Below are 26,224 nucleotides of genomic sequence, written 5' to 3'. Positions count from 1 at the left end.
GTCACCTCAGTTGTCCTTTACATTTCATTGCTCTTCTGGTAATAACTAGCTAGTTAGCAAGAGCAAACACATAGGACTCTGAGAGGCCTATCTATTGAATTCATCTGGTCCTCACTATCATTGCAGAGCAGTGCATAACCAAATTAAGTATTTTTTATTTATAAAAGGTAGATTTAGTTAGCAGCATTTAGCTCCTTGCAGCCAACTCCCCATTGCATCACATGACGTTACAAATGTCATGTGTCCTGACTGAGTCATGATGGAGCAAGCAGGAAAATATCTTTCCCGTCTTTTCAAATGAACTCCTGTTATTGGGAGGAGAGGTTTGCTATCACTGCTAATAACAAGTTCCACTGTTCCCCAACAGACCTGAACAACACCTCTGATGTGGGAAATCTACAGTATTGTTGAGGAGGTGCATTTACCTCCTGACAAAGGCTATCAATATAGCTGTAACGTGTAGAGGGTCTTCTGGGGTTAAGAGTTCTGAAGTACAGTGTAAGGAGAGCACAGAACTGGACATTGCAATTAAGAAATTTTTACTCCTCTAAAGTGGCACCAGCAAGCGAAGTTCTAACCAAAACTGCAGAGCCAGAACTACCCGACCGGAAGACCCATTGTGGGGAGAGATGGAGGAAAGAGAAATTGGCACACTGCATGAACTTCCACAGCAGGAGTGACGGCAGACGCCCTAACTATTCAGCAGGTGTTTCGCCAGTGGGGGGGGGGGGGGGGGGGGACAGGCAGCAAGGTCTGTATGCATCTGACATAACAAGAAACGCTGTATTACTCACACTTACTGCTAACGTGTATGGTTTTTAAAGAAAATCTGATGTGAAAATAAACGTACGATATAATGAATTGAATGTGTAGCATGGATAATAAATATCCAGTAGCAAAGAAAAGAGTCTCATATTGTTTTCCAGAACAGGAAGAGTTAAAAAATTTGACTCGTTTTCTATGCAAAAGAGCTATTTCTGAGCTTTTCGACCAGCTTGGTCAACTGAGTCCAGCAGTTTTGAAGAGCTTAAACACAAATTATTCCCAATATTGAAACCAGTTGACTGTATGTATGTAAAAAAAAAAGCCATCATTGAGCTTGCGCAGGAGCACGGCCACGATCTTCCATAGGGTACCTAGAGCAGGGCTTTTCAACCCCGTCCTCAAGGCCCACCAACAGTGCATGTTTTGTGGAAATCCACAGAGGTAGTTAATCAGCTCTGCTGAGACACTAATTACCCCACCTGTGCATGTTTGTGGTTTTCTGCAAAACATGCACTGTTGGTGGTACTTGAGGACAGGGTTGAAAAGCCCTGACCTAGAGGATGTGAGTAGATCCAAAGGCTTCTCTCTTCATGGGTAAGTAGCAAACTTTTTTTTTATTTTAATCTCTTTAAAGCTGAACTCTAGGTCCAGCAGTGGGCTCGTGCAGTGACATCATCACGGCAAAGTCTGGTCAATGAGATGGTAATAATTCTGAAATTATACAATGTTTATGCAGCTTAGAAGTAGACCAATCAGAAATCATTAACTGCGGCATTTGATTGGTCAATTTCCAATCTGCAATGATTTACATAAAATTAGCATATGACCTACATAAACCCACATTTATTGGCATCTCATTGACTACCCCTAATAACAGCCTACTCAGCCCCACCAGTCCACTAGTATAATCAATTTAGTCTACAGAAATTCTTGTTATGAAGAACCAGGCATGAAGAATCATGTCATCCATTTGAAGAAGTTGCTAATTTATAAGCTTCTGAATGTCTGGTATCAAACAATCATGTGATCATGTCTTGCTTTTGTTTCCTATGTTACCTTACACAGGAAGTGTTCACATGACTATGTCCAGCCAATCAAAAACAAATCATATAGAATTAAACAATAATATGTATCTGTGAATTCTTATTGGGTAGGAGTTCTGAACAAAAAAAGATAATCTCTTTAAGTGGAATATCGAACAGCCTTTATATATTTAAGTCCTGCAAAAGAATTCATACCTAAACAAAATTTGCCTTAAAGGACAACTATCAATAACCAAGTGTTATGAAAATATAATGCAAAAATAATGTTCAAGTATTATTTAAAGAGAGTCTGAAGCCAATTTAAATACTTGTTTTTACGTGCTATTTGTATAAAGGAATATGACCAGTGCTGAAACACCACATTCCCGCGGCAGAACAAGTGCTTTATACCTCCAAAATTCCCTGGGGCAAAAATCGGGGATTGCTTCCTGGTAGAAGCAGAGCTTTGTGCTGTAGCTCTGCCTCTACTCTCAATCAATCTCCGCCTCTCCCCACCCTCTCATTCTTCTTTCACTGAGAGGTATGGAGAGAGGTGGAGATCCACAGAGATTTATTCCAGTGGAGGCAGAGCTACAGCACAACGCTCTGCCTCCCTGGGTAGCAAAATCCATGACCAAGAAAATTGTGGAATTTTGCCCCGGGATTTGGGGGTTATAAAGCCCTTGTTCTGCCGCGGGAATGCAGCGTTTCAGCACTGGTCATATTGCTTATGGCAAATAGCAGGTAAAAACAAGTATTTGAGTTGGATTCAGACTCTCTTTAATAGCTGTGTAAGCATTTTCACACTTTTCATGTTAAAAATCAGAGCCAAAAGCTCTGCGTCACTTTGCTTGAGATTTAGCTGCTCTGGAACGATCCATTAGCAGAAGTGAGCCTGTGTTTTATGTGAAATGTGACAACACAGCCAGTGCTGGTCTCTGGTCTCTCAGAAGACTACAGAGTATTTTTCAATCAAGGATGTTTAACATGAATCCTGCCTTGTTAACTCCAGCCAACCCTGGCAACCCCACGTCTGGAAAGCTCATTCTAGGGAGGAAAAAAACAGCTGCAGCAGTCTCTTTTGCAGGTCTGAATGGATAACGTAGAGGGTTAAAATGTTCCTGAACTCTTGCACAGGACAGAAGAAAACATAGAGAAATGCACCCTGTATGTATTTAGAGGGTTTAGCCTGTCTCATTCCCCCTCATCTGTGGCTAAGCACACGTTATAATTTGATCCCTCAGCTGTGTCAGCTGACTGCCACGGCACAGTGTTAATAGGTAAACATGTTAACAATATGTCTGCTTCCATGAAAGCAGGAAGTAGACACACTGCAGATTTATAGCAGGATTTGTAACAACTATAAAAAAGAAATGTTTTTCTTTAAAGGTTACTATGCTGTTGCTTATCTTTTAGAGCAAAGAGGAAGTTCTGAGTTCAGGTCCACTTTAAAAGATGTAGGGAACCTAGGCAAATGAACTTATCCACAGCTTTGTGTGAATGAAGGGAGATTTTGATGACGCTTTTATAACAAGAAAGGAATTATTAAGCTGGGAAAGATTTACAGCAGGACACCTAGACAAGCTATTCCCATCCCAGTGCATAAAACACGTTTACCGATAGTTGTCCTTTAACTCAGGATTATCAGTATCCCACTGACAATCCCTACTGACACGCGGTTCCAAGACCACACTGTGGACTTACTTATTTGAAAAGTACATCCTAGAGATAATGTATTAGTAAAATGCAGCAGAAGTTTTTAATCACGATGATACCATTTATCGGCCAAGTCCAAGTACTTTAAAGGATATGTCCGAGGAAATAAAAAAAGCAATATCTACTTACCTAGGGCTTCCTCCAGCCCCTGGCAGCCAATCTGTCCCTCGCAGCAGCTCCGGTGTCCCGGCATCCCCTCTGTTGGAGATGCCTGGAGTGTTCTGTGCAGTACGTCTGCACCTACGCAGAACATTCCAGGCCACGTGAGCATGTGGGCACTCGCATAGGTGCAGAAGATCCCAACCTGGCGAGGTCGGTATCTCCAAACAAAGGGGATGCGGGGACACCGGAGCTGCGGAGATGGAGAGATCAGTTGTCAGGGGCTGGAGGAAGCACCAGGTACGTAGATCTCATTTATTTAATTTCCTCTGACATATCCTTTAAAGTGAATGGGAACCGCATTCAAAAAAAATGAGACAGATACTTACCCAAGGAGAGGGAAGGCTCTGGGTCCTATAGAGCCTTCCCGCTCCTCTCCTGGTCCCCCCGTTCCAGTGCTGGCTCGCTTGGTAGCAGTATTTGACTAAATTAGTCAAATACTGCTTTACCCGGCCGAAGGAGGCTTCAGAAGTCTTCAGGGAGCCCAAGTGCTCCTGAAGAAGGGCGGCCCTGTACTGCACCTGCGCAAGCACGCTCTCTTGCACGCTCACGCCTGTGCAGTATGGAGTATGGAGCCGCATGTCTTTGGGAGGCTACGGCTCCCGAAGACTTCCAAATACTCTTTCGGTGGTGGATTGAAATGGGGGGGGGAGCCAGCACAGGATAGAGAGCACCGAGAGAGGAGACGGAAGACTCTATACGACCCAGAGCCTTCCCTCTCCTTAGGTAAGTATTTGCTTCATTTTTTTTAAATGCGGTTCCCATTCACTTTAAGTTAGCCAATAAATTATATCATCCTGATTCAAAACTCTCTGCTTTTTTTTGCTGATCGCTAACCTGGTACTACACTCTACTGCTGTTAAAACAGATGATTGGCATGTTTGAGGTGAAAAAAAAAAACATGTATATGTGGAGTTCAGCTTGAGGCCTTCAGCAGGTACAGATATAATAGCTGTGGGCTACCTTCAGAACGTGTTTTTTTTTTTTTTCTCTGACTAGAGCATTCGGCACAACTATAATAAACTATATGAATGCACACATGGTTGACATGTGAGTCTTTGGCATCCACTGCATATGTCAAACCGGCTTGAATGAGATGTGTGGCTACGTAGGTTATACATACAAGATGCGGTAATCCTCATTTACAGTGGTCAGTGGCGTTGTGTGTTCCTGGGCTGCACAGAATACTGTCAATGTAGCAACACGAGTGGATGTTGGCGTGGCTGGAAAGGGATGCCTGAACTAGCCGTCTCCATACATCCGCCTTGTTTCACTATTCCAAACCAACCGTTGCAGCAAGCTGATGATGGGTGCGAGTGGCACTGGCAGTCCAGACATAGCTAACAGCGTAGCAGAGGCTAGAAAAGTAAAGCTTTCTTCTTCAGGTCGTTCCTCTTCCACAGCGCCAAGCGGTCAAACTCCTCGATGGTCATTGCAAAGACTTGCTGGAAGTCTTCCGGTGACAAGTGTCTCTGCAATGTGACACAGTAGAGAACGCTGAGTAGTCAGGTCTGGTTATTGTGCGCAAACATCAACAGTATACATTTTTCATGATTTTACTTTATACATGCCAGAGAACCATTAGTATAATTAAAGTCCTAAAGAAATACACTAAAGAAAACCAGAGTGCCCTAGTGGCTGCTGCTCTGCTCTGGCGCTTTGAGTCCGCAAGGAGAAAAGCGCAATATAAATGTTATTTGTCTTGTCTTGTCTTGTCTAGTGCAATCTGAGTGGTCAGTTTTATTTGTGAGCAAATCAATACACTAAGCAAAAGTGATTAATGTTACTAGCAAGTCTTCCATGAAGGCTTGTGTGTCCCTAATACTCATCTGACTGCCATTGCTATGTCCCTCCTACTGCTTATTCAGTGTTCCATGCTACCCCCCTCCTACTGCTTATTCAACGCTCCATTGTACCCCCTCCTACTGCTTGTTCAGTGTTCTATGCTATCCCCCTCCTACTGCTTATCCAGTGTTCCATGCTATCCTCCTCCTGCCTCCTATTGCTTATCCAGTGCTCCATGCTATCCCCCTCCTACTGCTTATCCAGTGCTCCATGCTACCCTCCTCCTACTGCTTATCCAGTGCTCCATGCTATCTCCCTCCTACTGCTTATCCAGTACTCCATGCTATCTCCCTCCTACTGCTTATCCAGTGCTCCATGCTATCTCCCTCCTACTGCTTATCCAGTGCTTCATGCTATCTCCCTCCTACTGCTTATCCAGTGCTTCATGCTACCCTCCTCCTACTGGTTATCCAGTGCTCCATGCTATCCTCCTCCTACTGCTTATTCAGTGCTCCATGCTACAGTCCTCCTACTGCTAATCCAGTGCTCCATGCTACCCTCCTCCTACTGCTTATCCAGTGCTCCATGCTATCTCCCTCCTACTGCTTATCCAGTACTCCATGCTATCTCCCTCCTACTGCTTATCCAGTGCTCCATGCTATCTCCCTCCTACTGCTTATCCAGTGCTTCATGCTATCTCCCTCCTACTGCTTATACAGTGCTTCATGCTACCCTCCTCCTACTGCTTATCCAGTGCTCTATGCTACCCTCCTCCTACTGCTTATCCAGTGCTCCATGCTATCCCCCTCCTACTGCTAATCCAGTGCTCCATGCTATCCCCTCCTACTGCTTATCCAGTGCTCCATGCTATCCCCCTCCTACTGCTCATCCAGTGCTCCATGCTATCCCCTCCTACTGATTATCCAGTGCTTCATGCTATCCCCTCCTACTGCTTATCCAGTGCTCCAAGCTACCCCCCCTCCTAACTGCTTATTCAGTGCTCCATGCTACCCCCCCCCCCCCAAACTACTTATCCAGTGCTTCATGCCATCCCCCTCCTACTGCTCATCCAGTGCTCCATGCTATCCCCTCCTACTGCTTATCCAGTGCTTCATGCCATCCCCCTCCTACTGCTTATCCAGTGCTCCATGCTATCCCCCTCCAACTGCTTATCCAGTGCTCCATGCTATCCCCTTCTACTGCTTATCCAGTGCACCATGCTATCCCCCTCCTACTGCTTATCCAGTGCTCCATGCTATCCCCTCCTACTGCTTATCCAGTGCTCCATGCTATCCCCTCCTACTGCTTATCCAGTGCTCCATGCTATCCCCTCCTACTGCTTATCCAGTGCTCCATGCTACCCTCCTCCTACTGCTTATCCAGTGCTCCATGCTACCCTCCTCCTACTGCTTATCCAGTGCTCCATGCTATCTCCCTCCTACTGCTTATCCAGTGCTCCATGCTACCCTCCTCCTACTGCTTATCCCGTGCTCCATGCTACCCTCCTCCTACTGGTTATCCAGTGCTCTATGCTATCCCATCCTACTGCTTATCCAGTGCTCCATGCTATCCCCTCCTACTGCTTATCCAGTGCTCCATGCTATCCCCTCCTACTGCTTATCCAGTGCTTTATGCTATCCCCTCCTACTGCTTATCCAGTGCTCCAAGCTATCCCCCCTCCCCATTGCTTATTCAGTGCTCCATGCTACCCCCCCCCCCCCCAAACTACTTATCCAGTGCTCTATGCTATCCCCCTCCTACTGCTTATCCAGTGCTCGATGCTACCCTCCTTCTACTGCTTATCCAGTGCTCCATGCTACCCTCCTTGGAGGTGGTAAATAGGGATGGTAAATAGGGATAATCATGTGAGTGGTAAAATTGGCCAATCACTGACCAATAAAAATTGGATATGTGTATGGATAAAGTATACACCCTACTTGATATTTATTTTGAATCAAACACATGACATATAAATTGATCCAGGATTTTAATTTAAAGTGTAAGCAAACTATTGTATAATTACAGAAGATAAGAATCCTTCGGCAGGTAATATACATTAAAAAGGATTACAAAAACATTATGCTGCAGCCTCATATGTGTCTGCTGTGCAGATACAAAAGTAAACTGGTCTGAGTGAGCACCTGAGGGAAAAAGGTAACTGTGTCTGCAAACATTTAGCCAGGGAATTCATTAAAGAGACACTGAAGCGAAAAAAAAAATTATGATTATAATTAATTGGTTGCGTAGTACAGCTAAGAAATAAAGCATTAGGAGCAGAGACATAAGTCTAATGTTTGTTTCCAGTACAGGAAGAGTTAAGAAACTTCAGTTGTTATCTATGCAAATTGCCATTGAGCTCTGCAACTTTGAAAGTCATGGAGAGCTCTGACTTCTGATTAGGTTATCTCCACTGTATTGTGTTTTTCTTCTGCAGAGAACAGTTCAAGACAGGTCAAAAGTTCACTGCCTGTTCTGTAAAAACATTTAGAATGCTGAGTAGTGTGTAAATTGCACATATTAGAGAATGATGCAATGTTATAAAAAAGCTGTATACTTGAAAATAAAAATATGAGAATATTTTTTTGCTACCAATGTTCTAGTAATTACCCCTACTACACAACCAATTCATGATATCATAATTTTTTTCGCTTCAGTGCCTCTTTAAATAATATCTCTTGGCTGTGGTAGCATGAAGGCATGTTTTAAGTAACTATTAGACCTAAGCCTGTTAATATAACAGGCTCTAGGTCTCCCTCACAACCCCCCTCCCCACCCCTCTCGCCCCTGTGACCGCTGCCACCGCCGGATGTCAGTGCGCATACCTGCGCATGTCCCAACGCCTGTCCGTGCTACACATGCGCAGTAGCGCAAACACACGGACACAGGGACAGGGGATGCAGAGACACAGGCATATTATCATATAGGATTTGTCATGTCTGGAAAATAAGAGCAAGTGGCAGGCTGATAAGGAATGATTATTCACGAGAACAATAAGGCTCCTTTCACACAGCATCCCTTGCAACAGACAATATAATTCCATTGCAATGCAATCCTATAAAATAATCCTCTTGTGTTTGCATCCATTCAAATCTCTTCTAGGTTCTCAACGTGTGGTACGCGTACCCTAGGGGGTACTTCTAATGGTTCCAGGGGGTACTCAGGCTTGATATACTTAACCAAGTATAACAAATTTAGAGTTTTAGAAAATGATAAATCTTATTTAAACAACGCCAAATTAGGTGTTTTAGCTAATTAAAAGAAATAGTAAATGTTTGGAAATGATTTACAACCAATTATCATGTACTACGATTAAATATATATTTGTCAAGGGGTACTTGTGATAATGTTTACTATGCTAGGTGGTTCTTGGTAAGTATAGAGTTTTCAAAGGGGTACAAACTAATAAAATGTTGAGAAACACTGATCTAGGCAACAGATACCTGAAGGATTTGTCACAACTGCATCACACCTCCCACAAACTCAGATCATTAGGATCTTATAACGTGATCACCTCCAGAGTCCAGCTCAAACCCTTTGGAGCCACAGCCCTCTGTCATGCTGCCCTTACCCTTTGAATCACCTTGCCAAGCTTAATCAAGACAGCTCCAACCCTGGAGGCGTTTAAATCAAAACTGAAAAGCGACCTGTTCAGTATGGCATTTATGACCACAGAACTTTTTACCCTGTAACACATCACGTCTATGTGCTTTTGGTCCTATGGGAGAAAAAAACGTTTTACAAATGTTTTTGTTGTAGTTATTGTCTGTATGTTATGGGGGCGGCCATTTTGCTTTCTGCATATCTGAACATGACATAACCTGCATCTGGCACTCCTGTTCTGTTCTGACACTAAACAGTTCATTCCTGTCTCTAAGCTATTATGAGTTAAAATGTGACAGGAAGTCTTATCCCTTGGATGTTTCCAAGCGGGAATGCCTGAGCAATGGGACTTTAGCGAAGGTGTGTTGCTAATCGTGCTTCAGGTGTAGGGCAGGCAAAAAAACATACTTTCACTTATCTTTAAAGGACCTCTGTCACGAAAATCTTAAAATGTAAAATACATGTAAACACATACAAATAAGAAGTACGTTTCTTCCAGAGTAAAATTAGCCATACATTACTTATCTCCTATTTTGCTGTCAATTACAGTAAGTAGTAGAAATCTGATATTACCAACAGATTTTGGACTAGCCCATCTTCTCATGGGGGGGGGGGGGGGGGTTCTTTATTTTTAAAAGCACTTAGTGAATAGCAGTTGCTCCGTCCAACTGCCAAAAAAAGTGTGCAGCGAGCAAGGAGGCTGGACAGCATCTTTGTATTAATAATTTTGAGGGAATATCTTTATAAAGAATAAAGGCCATGCAGAGAATTCCCTATGAAGAGATGGACTAGCCCAAAACCTGTCAGTAATGTCAGATTTCTACTACCTACTGTAAGTGAGAGCAACATATGAGAAAAGTGATTTATGGCTCATTTTACCCTGGAAGAAATGTACTTCTTATCTGTATGTTTTTTAAATTTTAAGATTTTTGCGACAGTTCCTCTTTAAGCAACCTTTGTTTTCCCTGGTGCTTCCATGGCAGCATACTATGGGGTTACAGGCCCGCCCCTTAACCCCATTGGACATATTAACTATAAAATGATTGATGAAGCATAGACCACCATTCTTTTTTCTTTGTCCTCCCTTTCCTATGGACATATTTGTTGCTTACTTAGCTAGCCCGCAGGGTTTATCCCTTTCCCTGTGGAGGACTCCAGTAAGTGCTAAATGCACTTCAGTGAGGGCCGGCTCCGATCCCGGGTTTCTACACTTGTTAGGAGACAAGTTATAAGGTGCCACGCTGCGCATAAAGAATCTTGGCTTTACCTTTCCTTCCTCTTTCTTGCTGTACTCATCTCCTTTGGTGTGCCTGTAGTGGAGACGGTTCTGCCGGATGGGCTCCGGCGGCGGAGGATGGTCGCTTGCTGTGGCAGAACGCGAGGAGGAACGGGGCGGCTGGGCTGTCGGGGGACGCCGCTCGGAGGGTGGAGAGGTACGCTATGGCGTCCTCGCGCGCGCGGGCGCGCGAGATGTTGGAGGCTTTTCTCTCCATCCTCTGTTCCGCCCCTTCCGCCCTTCTGCGGGTAGCGGCGGCCATCTTGTGTGTGGGCAGGGAGCGTCTGAGCATGCTCGGACGCTCCACTACTATTTAAACGCCCGCACTCGGCCTGGAAGGTTGCTTTTCTTAAAGCTCCCGCCTGTGGTTGCTGGAAGGCCTTCCAGGCATCGCCTTTTCGGGGATATTGACCTGCTGTGCTGCATCTGGTCACCCTATTATAAGTCTATTATAGGTAATTGCAGTTTTATTATAACAGTAATTTCTGTTTTAAAAAAAAAAAAAAAAAAGGAGGGGGAAAGTGTTTCTACTCTTCTTTATTTCTAATTCTTACCTATTTTCTCTTTATGCATTTGCAGCAAACAACTTCCCTGATGGGGGGCACGAAAGATCGGAAAAATGATCGTAGGTATGATGAAGCTACCTGTTGTAAAAAAAAAAAAAAAGGAGGGTCAATGGCTTTATTGAATACTAATTAGTATTCCTCTCAGCCCTTCTAGACCTAAGACATCGAGTGGACAACGTTCCAAGGAGGCATCAGGAAACTACCAATCAAGCTCTTCATATCATTCTACTTCCAGAAAAAGTCAATCAAAGTCACGACGAACGACGCCACAGCCTTATTACAGATCAAGGTCAAGATCCAGGAGTCGTTCGCCCTCTCCTCCGAGGAGACAGTCTCCACCTAAACCACGCGCTTCTGATTGCTGGATGTGTGGCAGGAGAGCAATGACGGGGAAAATAGTGTGTGAACGATGTTTGCAGGAAAACACTACTAATCCCGCAGAAGACTCATCTAGAGTATTGCAGTTAATCAGGCAAGCAGTGAGAGAAGAGATATCTGCCCAAATGCCGACCAATACGTCAGGATCCAGTTTGGGGATACCTTTAAAATCCGTCAACTTCTCATGCGGCTGAGGCAACCGGGTCATGCCCAATAGACGTTCAAGTGTCAGAAGAATCTAATTCAGATTCTGAAGAACCCATTGCCTTCCAATACTCGTTAGTTGAACCGCTAATTAAAGCGATAAAAGACTCAATACAGTGGACTGACCCAGATGATGAATCCATGGAGATAGGGAAATACTATCCGCAATTAGCCAAGGTGGGACCTGCGTTTCCCCTCATGAAGGAGATTAAAGGAATTATGGAGGAAGAGTGGAAGAAGGTAGAAGGGAAGACATCCTTTGCCAATAGATGGGCGAAACTTTATCCGTTAAAAGACTCTGATGGCCATTCCTTACTGTCCGCTCCATCAGTAGATGCTTCAGTGGCCAACTTAGCTAAACACGTGACTCTTCCTTTAGATGACTCGTCCCATTTAAGGAACCTTTGGATCGTAAAATGGAAAACGACCTCAGAAAAACTTATTTAAATGCAGGAGCTGCCTGTAAGACATCGATTGCCCTTACCTCTTTGTCGCGAGCAATGAAAGTTTGGACTAACAATATAGAGGAAGCGGTTAAGTCAGGAGCTGAAGTAGAACAAATAGTGTCAGCATTGGAAGATCTCAAAATAGCTGCGGACTTTGTTGGAGAAGCGGCCATAGATGGGGTCCGAGCCTCCTCGAGGGCAATGTTGGGTACAGTAACTACCAGGAGGGCTCTCTGGTTACGGTCATGGAATGCTGACTCAACCTCAAAGCAAACATGGGTGAAGATTCCCTTTAATGGAAAGAATCTCTTTGGGGAAAAGCTGGACTCAGCAATCTCCAGGAAGACTGGAGGAAGATCAGGTGACATTCCCCAGGACAGAAGAGCAAGAAAGCAACGCTTTACACAAAAATCACAGTTTCAGAAATTCAGAAATATTAAATCGTATAAACCTGGGAAGGAATACCAGAGGAGATGGCAGGGGACTCAGTCATCGGTACCAAAATCTGCAAAACCTGCTTCGACGGGTCGTCAGGCTCAGGGAAAATCTTTTTGAGGCCTTGTCCGCCCACACTCCGCCTGTTGGCGCGAGGCTAACTTCCTTCGCTCGAGTGTGGGCGGACAAGATCTCAAACCCATGGGTCTTGTCGACCATAACCCACGGTCACAGGTGGGAGTTCAAGTCTACCCCGGGAAACATCTTCATTCCAACTCACCTTCCTGTTTCAAAAGAAAAGAGATCATGTCTTCTTCAGTACATAAAGCTATTGTTGCAACAGAACGCAGTTCAGGAGGTCCCGACCTCACAGAAAGGCAAAGGCGTCTATTCACCTCTCTTTTTAGTTGCCAAAAAGTCCGGGGATTGGAGGCCGGTAATAGACCTGAAGAGATTAAACAAACACATTCTTCTTCCCAGATTCAAAATGGAGTCTCTCCAATCGATAATTCTTTCTATTCAACCAAACGATTTCATGACCTCTATAGATCTAAGGGACGCCTACTTTCATATTCCAATACACCCTCAGTTTTCTCGGTACCTGAGATTTGTTCTTCAAGATCTTCATCTACAGTTTGTGGCACTCCCCTTCGGTCTATCAACCTCTCCAAGGACATTCTCCAAGGTGCTTCAAGCTCCAATAGCTCTTCTCAGACAGAATGGGATCCGCATATTTCACTACCTGGACGACATTCTCATAATATCAACATCCAGGGAGAAGCTGTTGTCGGACACAGAATCAGCCCTACTATTCCTGCAAAGTTTAGGTTGGATAATCAATGCTCAGAAAAGTCAGTTATCACCTACCCGTACCATGGTTTATCTGGGAGCATATTTCAACACAATCGACAACACTGTATCTCTTCCTACAACGAAGATTCCTTCAATTCTCCAATGGGTTCAGAAAGCTCGTACAGCAGTACACTTCTCGGCCAAACAATGCCTTCAACTCTTAGGGACACTGTCTGCAACAATCCCGATGGTGCGCTGGGCACATGCTCATATGAGAGGATTCCAACTTCCTTTTCTACTTCAGTGGAACAAAAAGGATATGCATCAATCGATAAGGATTCTGCCGCAAATGAAGATGTCACTTCTGTGGTGGACATGTATAGATCACCTACAAAGGGGCTTTTCACTTCTTCCAGTGGAGTGGGTGTATGTCACCACAGACGCCAGTCTCTTCGGTTGGGGTGCATGGTGCCAGAATCGAATAGTGCAGGCTCAGTGGCCATGTCAGCCTGTCGTAAAAAATTCAAACTTCTTAGAATTGAGAGCAGCCCGTCTAGGCCTCGACGCATTCAGTCACTATCTTCAGGGGAAGTCAGTTTGTATAAGAACGGACAATTCAACCACAGTAGCATATATCCAACATCAAGGTGGAACACACAGTCAAATTCTTTCTCAAGAAGCAACTCTACTGTTGAATTGGGCGGAGCAAAATTTATCGCTTCTCAAGGCAGTTCACATTCCTGGTCATCTCAACACCAAAGCGGATTTCCTATCAAGGAATGTAATAGACAACAACGAATGGTCCCTCAATCAGAAAACTTTTCGGCTAATATGTCAAGTTTTTGGGAAGCCACAACTGGACCTTTTTGCCTCAACATACAACAAGAAAGTGCATCAGTTTTTCTCCCGCTTTCCGTCACCAACAGCCCTCGCAGTAGATGCATTGTCCCAACCATGGCCACCGGTTCTGCTATATGCTTTCCCGCCGGTTCCCTTGATATTTCGCTTTCTGCGCAAGACCATGGTGGAGAAGGCAACGGTACTGGCAGTTTTACCTTATTGGCCAAACAGACTGTGGTTTCCGCTTCTGTTACAGTTAGCCCATTCACAGCCGCTGTTTCTCAAGAACTCTCCCACCTTGCTAACACAGGGACAGTTTCTTCACCCGGATCCAGGCAAACTTCATCTAGCAGCCTGGATGTTGAAGGGCAGAGGTTTGCAAACCTAGGATGCTCGCAGGCAGTAGTCGACACTCTTCTTAAAGCAAGGAAACCATCGACTAACTTAGTGTACAAAAAAGTGTGGAAGAAATTTGTGGAATATGCTGCAAAATCTAATTTTGATCCCGTATCAGCTTCAGTGTCTAATGTTTTGGACTTTCTCCAGGCGGGTCTACAGATGGGCCTAAGTTACAATACCCTGAGAGGACAGGTCACAGCTCTCTCCTCTCTTTCAGGACAGAGATGGGCGATTAATCCAGTGGTCAGGCAGTTTCTAAAAGCCGCTTTAAAACTAAAACCACCCAGAAGAAATTTCTTCCCAAAGTGGGATCTGCCGATAGTGTTGGACTTTCTGAGCTCTGCCCCTTTTTGTCCATTGCAAGACTGTTCCTTTACTAATTTAACGTACAAATTAGCTTTCTTATTAGCAATCACGTCGGCAAGAAGAGTCTCGGAGCTAAATGCTTTGGGGGCCTCTGACCCGTACATTGTGTTCTATCACGATAGGGTAGTTTTACGACCAGTTCTGGAATTCCTTCCCAAAGTGGTCACTGTTTTTCACCTTGATAATGAGTGGACTCTACCAGCTTTCTTTAATCATGAGGATCCTGCTACACCTCATCCACTGGACATAGTTTCAATACTGAAACAATACTTGAAGTTGTCTCAACCGTTCAGACTTTCTCAACGCCTTTTACTAGTTCCAGTGGGTTACAGGAAGGGTAGAGAGGCCACTACGAGGACTATTGCCACATGGATTCAAAAAACTATATGTAATGCTTATAATGCCAAAGGTCTACCTCCTCCTCTCCATACCGCGGCCCATTCGACCAGGGGTATAGCATCTTCCTGGGCTGCAATGGCGGGAGTCTCTTTAGCCTCCATCTGCAAAGCCGCGGGCTGGAAATCGAGCAATACATTCATTGACCACTATAGGGTTGACCCGTCTGTTCTTTCTACAGTGTCTGTGGGTCGTTCAATTATTACTACTGCTACTATTGCTTAATGAATACTATGTTTATCCCTCCCTCTGAGATTTGTGGATAGTTAAATCCCATAGTATGCTGCCATGGAAGCACCAGGGAATTTGGAAAATTTAAAATACTTACCTAAGGAAATTTTCCTTTCCTGGTGCAATTCCATGGCAGCATGCGAACCCACCCAGATGGGAGGACGATAGTTACAAGAATGGTGGTCTATGCTTCATCAATCATTTTATAGTTAATATGTCCAATGGGGTTAAGGGGCGGGCCTGTAACCCCATAGTATGCTGCCATGGAATTGCACCAGGAAAGGAAAATTTCCTTAGGTAAGTATTTTAAATTTTCCAAAATACTGTGGTTTGGTGAGGGCTGCATACTAACACATATTAGAAATCAGTCATTTAAAGGACCTCTATCGTTGAAAAAAGTAGGCAATTAAAATCTGACAGAACCGACAGGTTTTGGGCCAGTCCATCTCCTCATGGGGGATTCTTAAGGTTTTCTTTGTTTTCAGCGGCTTTTCCTGAACAGCAGTTTAACTGCCAAGATAGTAAGATACCAGCCAGCCTCCTGACTTACTTGCACACTATTTTGTCAGTTAGACTTTGCAACTGCCGTTCAGGAAATGCTGTTGACAACAAATAACCCTGAGAATCCCCCATAAGGAGATGGACTGGCCAAAAACCTGTCAGTTCTGTCAAATTTTAACTGCCTACTTTTTTTCACGATAGTGGTCCTTTAACTATTTAAGCCTTTTGGACTTATAGTATACGTCCAAAAGGCCGCATGTGCGCTCCCGCGTGCGACCGGGCCGCGGTTCGTTAGTCCAGGGATCAATGAATCAGGACATGGTGCCCGATTATTAATCCCTTTCCCCGGCAGAAAAAGCGACGGCTTCTATCGGAAGCCTCGCTCTTTCTGCCTCTTACGCCCCCCTGCGTCCCTCTAAGCGTACATGTTACACTTAGAGTGACATAATGTAAACAAACTCATCTTTCCAAATAAAATATTGTCGCCATACATTGTGATAGGGACATAATTTAAACGGTGTAATACCAGGGACTATTAGGCAAATACAATACATGGGTTTTAATTATGGAGTCATGTATTATTTTAAAACTATAATGGCCGAAAACTGAGAAATAATGAATGTTTTCCGTTTTTTTCTTATTTTTCCTGTTAAAATGCATTTACAGTAAAGTGGCTCTTAGCAAAATGTACCACCCAAAGAAAGCCTAATTGGTGGTGGAAAAAACAAGATATAGATCAGTTCATTGTGGTAAGTAGTGATAAAGTTATAGGCGACTGAACGGGAGGTGAAAATTGCTCGGATGCATAAAGTGAAACACGACTGATGGCTTAAGTGGTTAAAGAACACCATTCCTGGCTTGCTGGATCCATAGATGGATTAAGGTGCAGTGGGGCCCTAAACAAGTGAGCCCACTGATGCTCTACTTGGTTGCCCCCTGACATTTATGGTATGGAAACGATTGAGGAACGCATCAGGGGAGGAAGTGGGCATTTACCAGGCCCTGGGCATCCATCTAGGCCAGCCCTGGGCAAAGTTTATGTGGACTGGGCTGCCGGTTGTGGACCACATTCCTTTCTTTTGAACCCCCCCTGCAAAGTTGCGAGCCGGCGAATCAGCGCTATGAGTGGATGAACACTCACCTAATCTCCGCTTCCAGTGTTGGGTCTCCATGGTCACAGGATGTCACGTGACATGCCAGCACATCCTGATGGTCGCATCACGTGATGCCCTGTTGCCATGGAGGCGTGACCCTGTAAGTGAGGATTAGGTGAGTGTTAACCCACTCTTATCGCCCGCTGGCAACTGCATGGAGGGGGAGGGAGGAAAGGATCCCCCATCCCCCCAGAGGTGGCCCGGATTAACAGCACTGTGGCCGGATACGGCCTGCGGGCCATAGTCTACCTAGCGCTGATCTAGGCAGCCTTGCAGATATGTTTTCTGGTGTTTTCTGAAGAACCTCAGTAAGGCTGGGTGCACACATAACATAACATGAAATGCTGCGTTTTATGTCATGTTTTCATTTGATGTTGTGTGCGTTTTTGTGCACTTTTGATGCATTTTTACTGCGTTTTTTGCATTTTCTACCGCAGATACGTTCTTCAAGCGTTTTGTGGTTTGCATATACAAAACGCCTGTGCGTTTTGTATGCGTTTTTCTATTTCCATTTATGCAAATAACTAAGAAGACAACAGGAAGCGGAAATACATCACAAAACAAATTTTTAAGGGAAAAAATGCATATAAAAGCACATGGAAAACGCATACCATTGCGTTCCCATTGACTTCCATTATGTGCATTTTTGCCGCGTTTCTGAACATTACGCAACAAAACCTGCGTTTTTAAAAACGCGCGCATCAAAAACGCATATGAGTTTTATATATGTGTTTTTTTTCTGTGGCCCATAGACTTCCATTAGCAGCAAAAACGCAGTGTTTTCCGTAATGCTAAGTGTGCACCCAGCCTCAGGCAGGTCCATGACAAAGCTAGATGTGTATAAAGACAAAGCTGGCTGTGGGGCATTGTTGCCAGGCGTGCCATTGTCTGCACTGCATGGAGAGTCAGTGTAGGAGGATTCTGACACTGCTTGTTGGCAATATGGAAAACTCAGTCAACATTTAAAATATATTAATATGCGGGGAATGCTGCTGCGGTGAGATCATAACTAAAGTAACCACATCATATGGTCTGTATTTCCTCTAAAACAAAAGTCTGGCGTATAGTCCCTGCATCCTGTGAAGACACAAATACTGAGCTTTATAATAGTATAAGGCTACTTGCACACCAAGACATTGCGTTAGGTGCTACATTAAGGTCGCATAATGTGCACCTAACGCAAGGCCTGGTGCTCTTCGATGTGGACGTCAGAGTGAGCCGCGTTGTGCAGCTCACTCTGGCGTCTGTGATGCCGTGATGCGTACTCTTGGACGCATGCGGCATCACGTGGTCCCGCCAGCCAATTGCCGCACAGAGCGGCCGCACCAGGAAGTAAACACTGCACATCACAACGTGCAGTGAATATTAATTAGCCATGTACCTGGCCGCTCTCCGCTCCTCCCCAACATGACTGAGCATGTGCAAACAGTCTAACGCGGCTTAAGCCGTTGTAACGCCGTAGCATGCTGCACTTTCGGGAGAACGTGCAGCGTTACATGTAACGCAACGTGGGCAGTGTGAACAGCCTACTTGTGTTACATTGCTGTACGTTGGGGGAGCGTTACAGGCTGCACTAACGTGCGCCTGTAACGTCTCTGTGTGGAAGCAGCCTTAAGGAACCACTATGGCAAAAAAATATTAAATATTAAATACATGTGTACACATACTTATATGTAATAAGTTTCTCACAGAGTAAAATGCACTGCACATTTTTTTTTTCAATGATGCTGTCATTTAGAATATCTGAGAGATCTGACAAGTTTTGGACTAGCCCATCTCCTCATAGGGGTTTCACAGTATTTATTTCATTCTTTACAAAATCACTTCCTGGAAAGGATCTATGCAAGGATGCTGGCCAGTCTCCCTACCCATCTGAATACTATTGTGCAGATGGACTGAGCAACTGCTGTCCAGTAGGCGTTTTAAAAAAGAAAGAAAATCCTGAGACTCACTCATGAGTAGACGGACTAGTCCAAAACCTGGAAAACACAGTCCGATTGAGCAAGGGTGTACATAATTTGCACACTTGAGCAATAAGCTATGTATGCTATATGATTAATGAATTGTTTGTCACTACCTCATGCATTTGCACTTTCCACGATGAAGCCCCATTCACAGAGCGAAACATCTTGGTTTGAGGGAGCATGTTTGATGTTAACAATAGTACTCTTTGGGCTCGATTCACAAAGCGGTGATAACCCAGTTAAAGACTTTAGGCGTGATAACCATTTTTATCATGCCTAAACTCAGTTTAGGCATGATAAGTTTAGGCATAATAAGTTTAGGTATGATAAGTTTAGATAAGTTTAGATCGCGCGCAAAGTCCCGCACGCAAAGCAGCTTTCAAAGCACCTCCACCTAGCGGTTAGTTTAAATCGTAAGTTTAAAGGCTAAAGGGCCTGATTCACAAAGCGGTGCTAACAGTTAGCACGCTGGTGAAAAGCCCTTTATCATGCCTAAACTCAGTTTAGGCATGATAAGTTTAGGTGTGATAAGTTTAGGTGTGATAAGTTTAGGCATGATAAGTTTAGGTGTGATAAGTTTAGGAGTGATAAGTTTAAGCACCAACTGGGTTAGCACCGCAGTACACAGCTCATCAAAAGTTTTGCGCTAGCAAAGTCTGGTGCACTTCGCATAAAGTTTAATGGCGCTGCTTTGCGTTCGGGACTTTGCAAGCGAACTAAACTTATCTAAACTTAGCATGCCTAAACTTATCACACCTAAACTTATCACGCCTAAACTTATCACACCTAAACTGGCTGTTCACCGGCGTGGTGCAATGGTTATCATGCCTAAAGTCTCTAACTGGGTTAGCACCGCTTTGTGAATCGAGCCCATTGTATGTATAAACATGAATTTTTAAATTCTATGGTATTTTGTGATAGTGGTCCTTTAACTGAAGAATACAGTACATAATAAATGTCCTTCATATTTTATAATGGCAGAACTGTTTAAAGCTTAAATATTAACTGTAATAACTGATAAAATGCAAAATCCACTCCAATGCCACCACACATTTAGACAAAGATCTTAAAAAGGAACTTGAACTGAAAATAGTCAAAATAAACATAAACGTGTCATACTTACCTCCCATGTAGTCTGCTCATCAATCTCTTTCTCCTCTCCTGCGTCCCATTTGTCCACTGTGATCAATGGAATTCTCTGTCCTCCATTTTGAAAATGGCCATTACCCCCTAACAGCTTCCTGGTTAGCACACTGTTAAACTGTTATATCGCCCACTTGAGCCATAGGGAAACATGGACATTTCCTTGCACATTCAGTTGTAACTGACAGCAGCTGATATATAACTGACAGCAACTGGTATAATTCCGGTCTGACAAAATATTGTCAGAACTGGAAGGGATCACTGTAAGAAGAAAATGGTGAGCTTCTTAGAGGAACTGATGGCGAGGTAAGTATGTAATATTCATTTGCAGCTACATCATGTGTTTATTTTAAATAATTTTACTCAGTTCAAGTTCCCTTTAAGCCTGGTACACACCTTCAAAAATAAAAAATTGTGCTGCTTTAGTCTTGGAGTTAATAGCAATTATTTTTTTCCGGAAGATGACATCACCCAGCCCCCCTACAACAGCGCATGGGCATGAAAATGGTGTGGTTGGTTAGCGCTGGGTTTGTGCCCGTTTGTGCTGCAAAAATCATTGTTCTACCTGTTATCGTTTGAGATAATAAAGAATTTTTCAAAGGTCAAACGTTTACCCAGCTCCCCTACAACAGCGCATGGACACAAAAGTGTTATGGTTGGTTAGCGCTGGGTTTGTGCCAGTTTGTGCTGCAAAAATCACTGTTCTAAGTGTTATCGTTTTCGAGATATTAAAGATTTTTTTTATAAAGGTCAAAAGTTCACAAAAAACAGAAACATCTCAATAGTGAAGTGAAGAAACATCTCAATAGTGAAGTGAATGAAGCTGGGTGAACTTTTGACCTTTATGAAAATCTTTAATATCTCAAACTATAACAGATGTAATGGTGATTTTTGCAGAACAAATGGGCACAAACCCAGCGCTAACCAACTATTCCCCTTTCATGTCCATGCGCTGTGGTAGGGGGGGTTGGGTGAACTTTTGACCTTTATAAAAAAACCTTTAATATCTTGAAAACAATAACAGGTAGAACAGTGATTTTTGCAGCACAAACAGGCACAAACCCAGCGCTAACCAACCACACCATTTTCATGTTCATGCCCTGTTGTAGGGGGGCTGGGTGATGTCATTGTCTGGAAACAAATAATTGCCATTAACTTCAAAACAAAAGCAGCCCAAATCTTTTTTGTGGCACAAATGGGCACAAACATAGCACTAACCAAACATGCTAGAATTTTTATTTGTGCTGATTGTAGGGGGGCCAACTTCACACACCCATACCAATGAAGGTAATTTAAATCAGATGGGATTTTCGCAAAACAAATGTGATTTTTCTGCGTTTCCATTGGCTTACAATAAATTCAAATCGCAACAATTTATAAAACAGAAAAAATGCAAAACGCCCGGAAAAAATGCAGATTTAAAGGGATAGCATTGAAATACACCAGATCTGCGACAAATGCAAAATCGCAATCCTACACATGCAAATTCAAGAGTGAGCGGGGCCTTAGGGAAAGAAAAGGAATAGTTGGGAATTTTAAAGATCTGATGTATCATAATAGTCGTTATCGCCATGCATTGCAAAGCGTTGTTTGCCTAATCGCGCACAGGTACCCACGTTGAGAGATTGTGGAAACTATCGCTCGTACAAAAAATCGTGGGTGGCGGGAAAAATAGTTAGCAAAATCGCAACGTGAGTACGTAGTTTAAAGGATACCCGAAGTGACATGTGACATGATGAGATAGACATGTGTATGTACAGTGCCTAGCACACAAATAACTAGGCTGTGTTCGTTTTTTTTTCTTTCTCTGCCTGAAAGAGTTAAATATCAGTAAGGAATGGCTGACTCAGTCCTGACTCAGACAGGAAGTAACTACAATGTGACCCTCACTGATAAGAAATTCCAACTATAAAACACTTTCCTAGCAGAAAATGGCTTTTGAGAGCAAGAAAGAGATAAAAAGGAGAATTTCTTATCAGTGAGGGTCACACTGTAGTCACTTCCTGTCTGAGTCAGGACTGAGTCAGCCACTTACCGGTACATACCTGATATTTAACTCTTTCAGGCAGAGAAAGACAAAAAGGAACCCAGCCTAGTTATTTGTGTGCTAGGCACTGTACATACACATGTCTGTCTCATCATGTCACATGTCACTTGGGGTATCCTTTAAGGGTAAGTTCACACTATGGGCTTGATTCACTAAACCGTGATAACTCATATCATGTCCGCGCTTTCGTGCGCAATCTCAAATTTTCTAGTGCAAATGCATGATTGCGCACAAAAATTTGCTTTTGCATGTGAAAACGCGTGCAAAAACGCTAGCGTGGCCGTGATATGAGTTAGCCCATTTTAGTGAATGAAGCCCTATGCACGTTACTACACACTGCATTACTGCACCTGGGCTTGTACAATTGTATGTACTGGTTCACATCCCCATGTTGTACCAGGCCATATTTTTCAAACACAGCATCAGCAAGTGAGGCCGATTGGCCAGGGCTATTTTTCCATTTTGTAATGTTTTGTTATGTGCATACATATCTTCCGGGTGCATGTCATATCGGTGCCGCTCAGTTCAGCGCGGGGAGAGCCGAATGACGGCTCTCACTGCGGCTGCTAAACTCAGAGGCGGCGTTAAATACTATTCCCCCTCCGAGCTGTCACAACTCGGAGGGAGATGTAATTTGGGGTCTGGCAGCCGCCAGAGCCCCGAATTACCGCTACGCGGGGTGCGCATTATAGCATTGCTGCTATGACGGCGCCCAGTTTCGGCGCGCGGCTCTCAGAGCCGCGCACCGAAATCAGCAGATTCGATATCTTCCACCCATATGTGAAGACCTGCAGTTGATTTGTTCACTGCAGTAGCTGTAATCCACCATCATCTTGTACTGTTAACTGCTGTGTTGTTTGCATTGTTTATATGGTAATCTTATACCTTGTATTCTGCTGTACAGGGTCATGGAAGATGCCGGGGCTATATCAATCAATAATAATCAATTCTAATCGTAATATTAATAATAATGTGCAGGGTGTGAACTGCTTAATGCCCACATTGTAGCGTGGGATTACTCCACACACACATGTGAACCTAACCTAACCTTCTAATATATGACTACACTGAAACACCGTCCCGAGTGGACTGACCCTCAAAGACTCTGCTAATGATACAGGTGTTTTGTATTATGAAAATCCCCTCACACACCCTGATCTAGCATTCACATTACCTCACGGACACACATGGCTCCATGGCTGATGGATTTATTTTTCAGCTGGCTGTCCCCACCCCCTGGACCCCGGGACATCTTTGAAGCTTCTGATCTCGTCTAAACAACCAAAGCCACATCCACACCTGGCCCAGGACAATCTCATCAGAATTAATGCTAAATAAGCAGTGCTGCGGCTGAAGATGGTTCAGAAGCTACAAGTCCTGCTAAGAAGGGCTTCCAAGGGTCTCTTATCAGTCCAAAACAAATGCAGCCTCCTCCACCAAGCGCCTCACATAAACAGCAGCTCCAGCCAAACAGCTAAATACACAATACAGGAACTCTTCTGTCTGCCGGGCTAATCTACTATCACTGTTGTGGTATAGCAAAACAAAAGCTTGCCTTCTTAAAACAGAAGGAATTTGCAATAATTCAGGTTGGAGTGAGAATATGATGTCTCCCATGATGCATCATGGATAATGTACTGGTTAAAGGGACCCAGAGCAGTGGATCAAAATGAAATTGGTACTTACCTGGGGCTTACTCCAACCCACCGTAGGCCGCGAGGTCACCCAGAGTCCTCCTGGATCCTCTCCGGGTCCCGCTGATGGCTCCTTTACCGGCGACTTTCAGGTGGATTGTCGGCCCAACACTTTCGGGAAACTCCGCGTCATCACAGCGGCCGGCATGACAGTCCTGCACACGCGCAGTTTTGTAACTCTGAACTGCGCATACGCAGGACTGTCATGCCGGCCACCATGATGACGCGTATCGGCCAGCGTGATGACGCTGAGCATCCCGGTCCAGGAAGTGTTGGGCCGACACTCCGTTAGAAAGTCGCTGGTAAAGGAGCCGCCAGTGGGAGCTAGGGAGGAGCCAGGAGGATGCCGGGGGACCTTGCGGCCTACAGTGGGCTGGAGGAAGCTCCAGGTAAGTACCAATTTCATTTTAATCCACTGCTCAGGGTCCCTTTAAGGCTTTACCTTCGACATGGGTGACCAGGGTTCGAATCCTGGCTAGGGTCAGTACCTATTCAGTAAGAAGTCCTTGGGCAAGACAAACGCTGCAGGGTGGACCCTTCAGCGCACCCTTAGTGGATGCAGCTCTTGAGCGCTTTGAGTCTAACAGCAGAAAAGCGCTACACAAATGTTAGGATTATAGACATCATATGCTCCCTCCAACCTGAATTACCGCAAATTCCTTCCTGTTTTCAGAAGGCAAACTTTTGTTTTGCTTAACATTTTAGTAAGAAGGCTTTCTAGTCCTTTTACACTAGAGGCCTGCAGCGGGTCGAGTACCTGTGGGCTACCCTAAATGCGGGTCGGGTACGTGTTTCGAGTTTAATCGGGTTGTGGGTAGTGGGTTGGGTACCAGATTCACCAGAAAGCGGGTTGTGGATTGGGTGCGGGTAGCAGGGCTGCTGGTCTGAAAAATTAGACCCGCACAGGGCATTAGGTCAGGTACCCAAAATGCAGGTCAGGTTTGGGTACCCGTTTTGATTTTAATTAGGTTGCAGGTCGGGTGTCAGTAGTGGATCTGCGGGTGTGGGTCAAGTACCAGATTTACCAGAAAGCAGGTTGGGTGTAGGGTGCGGGGAGCGGGGCCACAGGTGCAGGTCTGAAAAATTAGACCAGCGCAGGCCTCTACCTTACACACTCCAATGAGTTCTGGTTCACCATGAGTTTGCTGGGCAGTCGGGTAACCTGTGAAGCTCTAGTGAACTCCATGCCCAAGAGCATTAAAGAGGAACTGTTGCGAAAATCTTAATATTTAAAACACATACAAATAAGAAGTACAATTCTTTGAGAGTAAAATGAGCCATAAGTTACTTCTCTCCTATGTTGCTGTCACTTACAGTAGGTAGTAAAAATCTGACATTACCGACAGATTTTGGGTTAGTCCATCTCTTCGTGGGGGATTCACAGCATGGCCTTTATTCTTTATAAAGACACTCCCTGAAAAAGATTTATACCAAGATGCTGGCCAGCTTCCCTGCTCGCTGCACACTTTTTGGCAGTTGGACAGAGCAACTGCCATTCACTAAGTGCTTTTAAAAGTAAAGAAAACCTTGAGAACTCCCCCCCCCCCCCCCATGAGAAGATGGGCTAGTCCAAAATCAGTAATGTCAGATTTCTACTACTTACTGTAAGTGACAGCAACATAGGAAAAAAGTAATTTATAGCTAATTTTACTCTGGAAGAAACTTACTTTTTATTTATATATGTTCACTTGTATTTTACATTATACGATTTTTGCGACAGAGGTCCTTTAAGGCAGAGCTGGAAAATAATTATGAGCACAGAAAATACTTTTAACACTTTGGGCACAATTTCGACATTCTTCATTCAGCGGTGTACTCACTTTTTTGCCAGAGGTTTAGACATTAGCTGGGTGTTATTTTGATGGGGCAGCAAATTTATAGTTATACAAGCAGTATACTGACTACTTTACATTGTACCAAAATGTAATACAGTATCTTCAGTGTTGTCGCATGAAAAGATATAATAAAATATTTATAAAAATATGAGAGGTGTACTCACTTTTGCAAGATACTATTATTCAAAACTCAGCAAGGTTGCAGATTTATCGATTTAAAGCTATTGTAAAGCAAATATTTTTATGAAATCTGTGCCCTCCACCCCCTCCCACACTAGACTAGCAATAATACTGTAACATAAAAAAATGAAAATATCTATCACGCTAGGTGCTATGTGGACCAATACACAATATCACCTGATTGCAGTACGGTGAGCTAGGCAGAATCGGAGTCGGTAACAGGCTAGGGTCATACACGTTAGATCAGATGGTTGCAGTACAAAGGGCTAGGCAGAATCGGAGTCGGTAACAGGCTAAGGTCATACACGTTAGATCAGATTGCTGCAGTAC

General features: G+C 44.1%; 1 protein-coding gene across 1 annotated transcript in view; it reads right to left on the bottom strand.

Moving 5' to 3' along the window:
* Window positions 1-4,381: 4,381 nt before the first annotated feature.
* Window positions 4,382-26,224, bottom strand: part of ABLIM2 (actin binding LIM protein family member 2) — a 226,009-nt gene continuing 204,166 nt past the window's right edge. The window contains exon 21 of the mRNA XM_068276796.1: window positions 4,382-5,134. Within this exon, the coding sequence (XP_068132897.1) occupies window positions 5,021-5,134 (114 nt within the window). The 3' untranslated portion in view covers window positions 4,382-5,020. The remainder of the gene's footprint in view (window positions 5,135-26,224) is intronic.

Source organism: Hyperolius riggenbachi, chromosome 1, assembly GCF_040937935.1.
Source record: "Hyperolius riggenbachi isolate aHypRig1 chromosome 1, aHypRig1.pri, whole genome shotgun sequence".
Taxonomy (NCBI): Eukaryota; Metazoa; Chordata; class Amphibia; order Anura; family Hyperoliidae; genus Hyperolius; species Hyperolius riggenbachi.
This window is presented reverse-complemented; position numbering and strand designations above follow the sequence as displayed.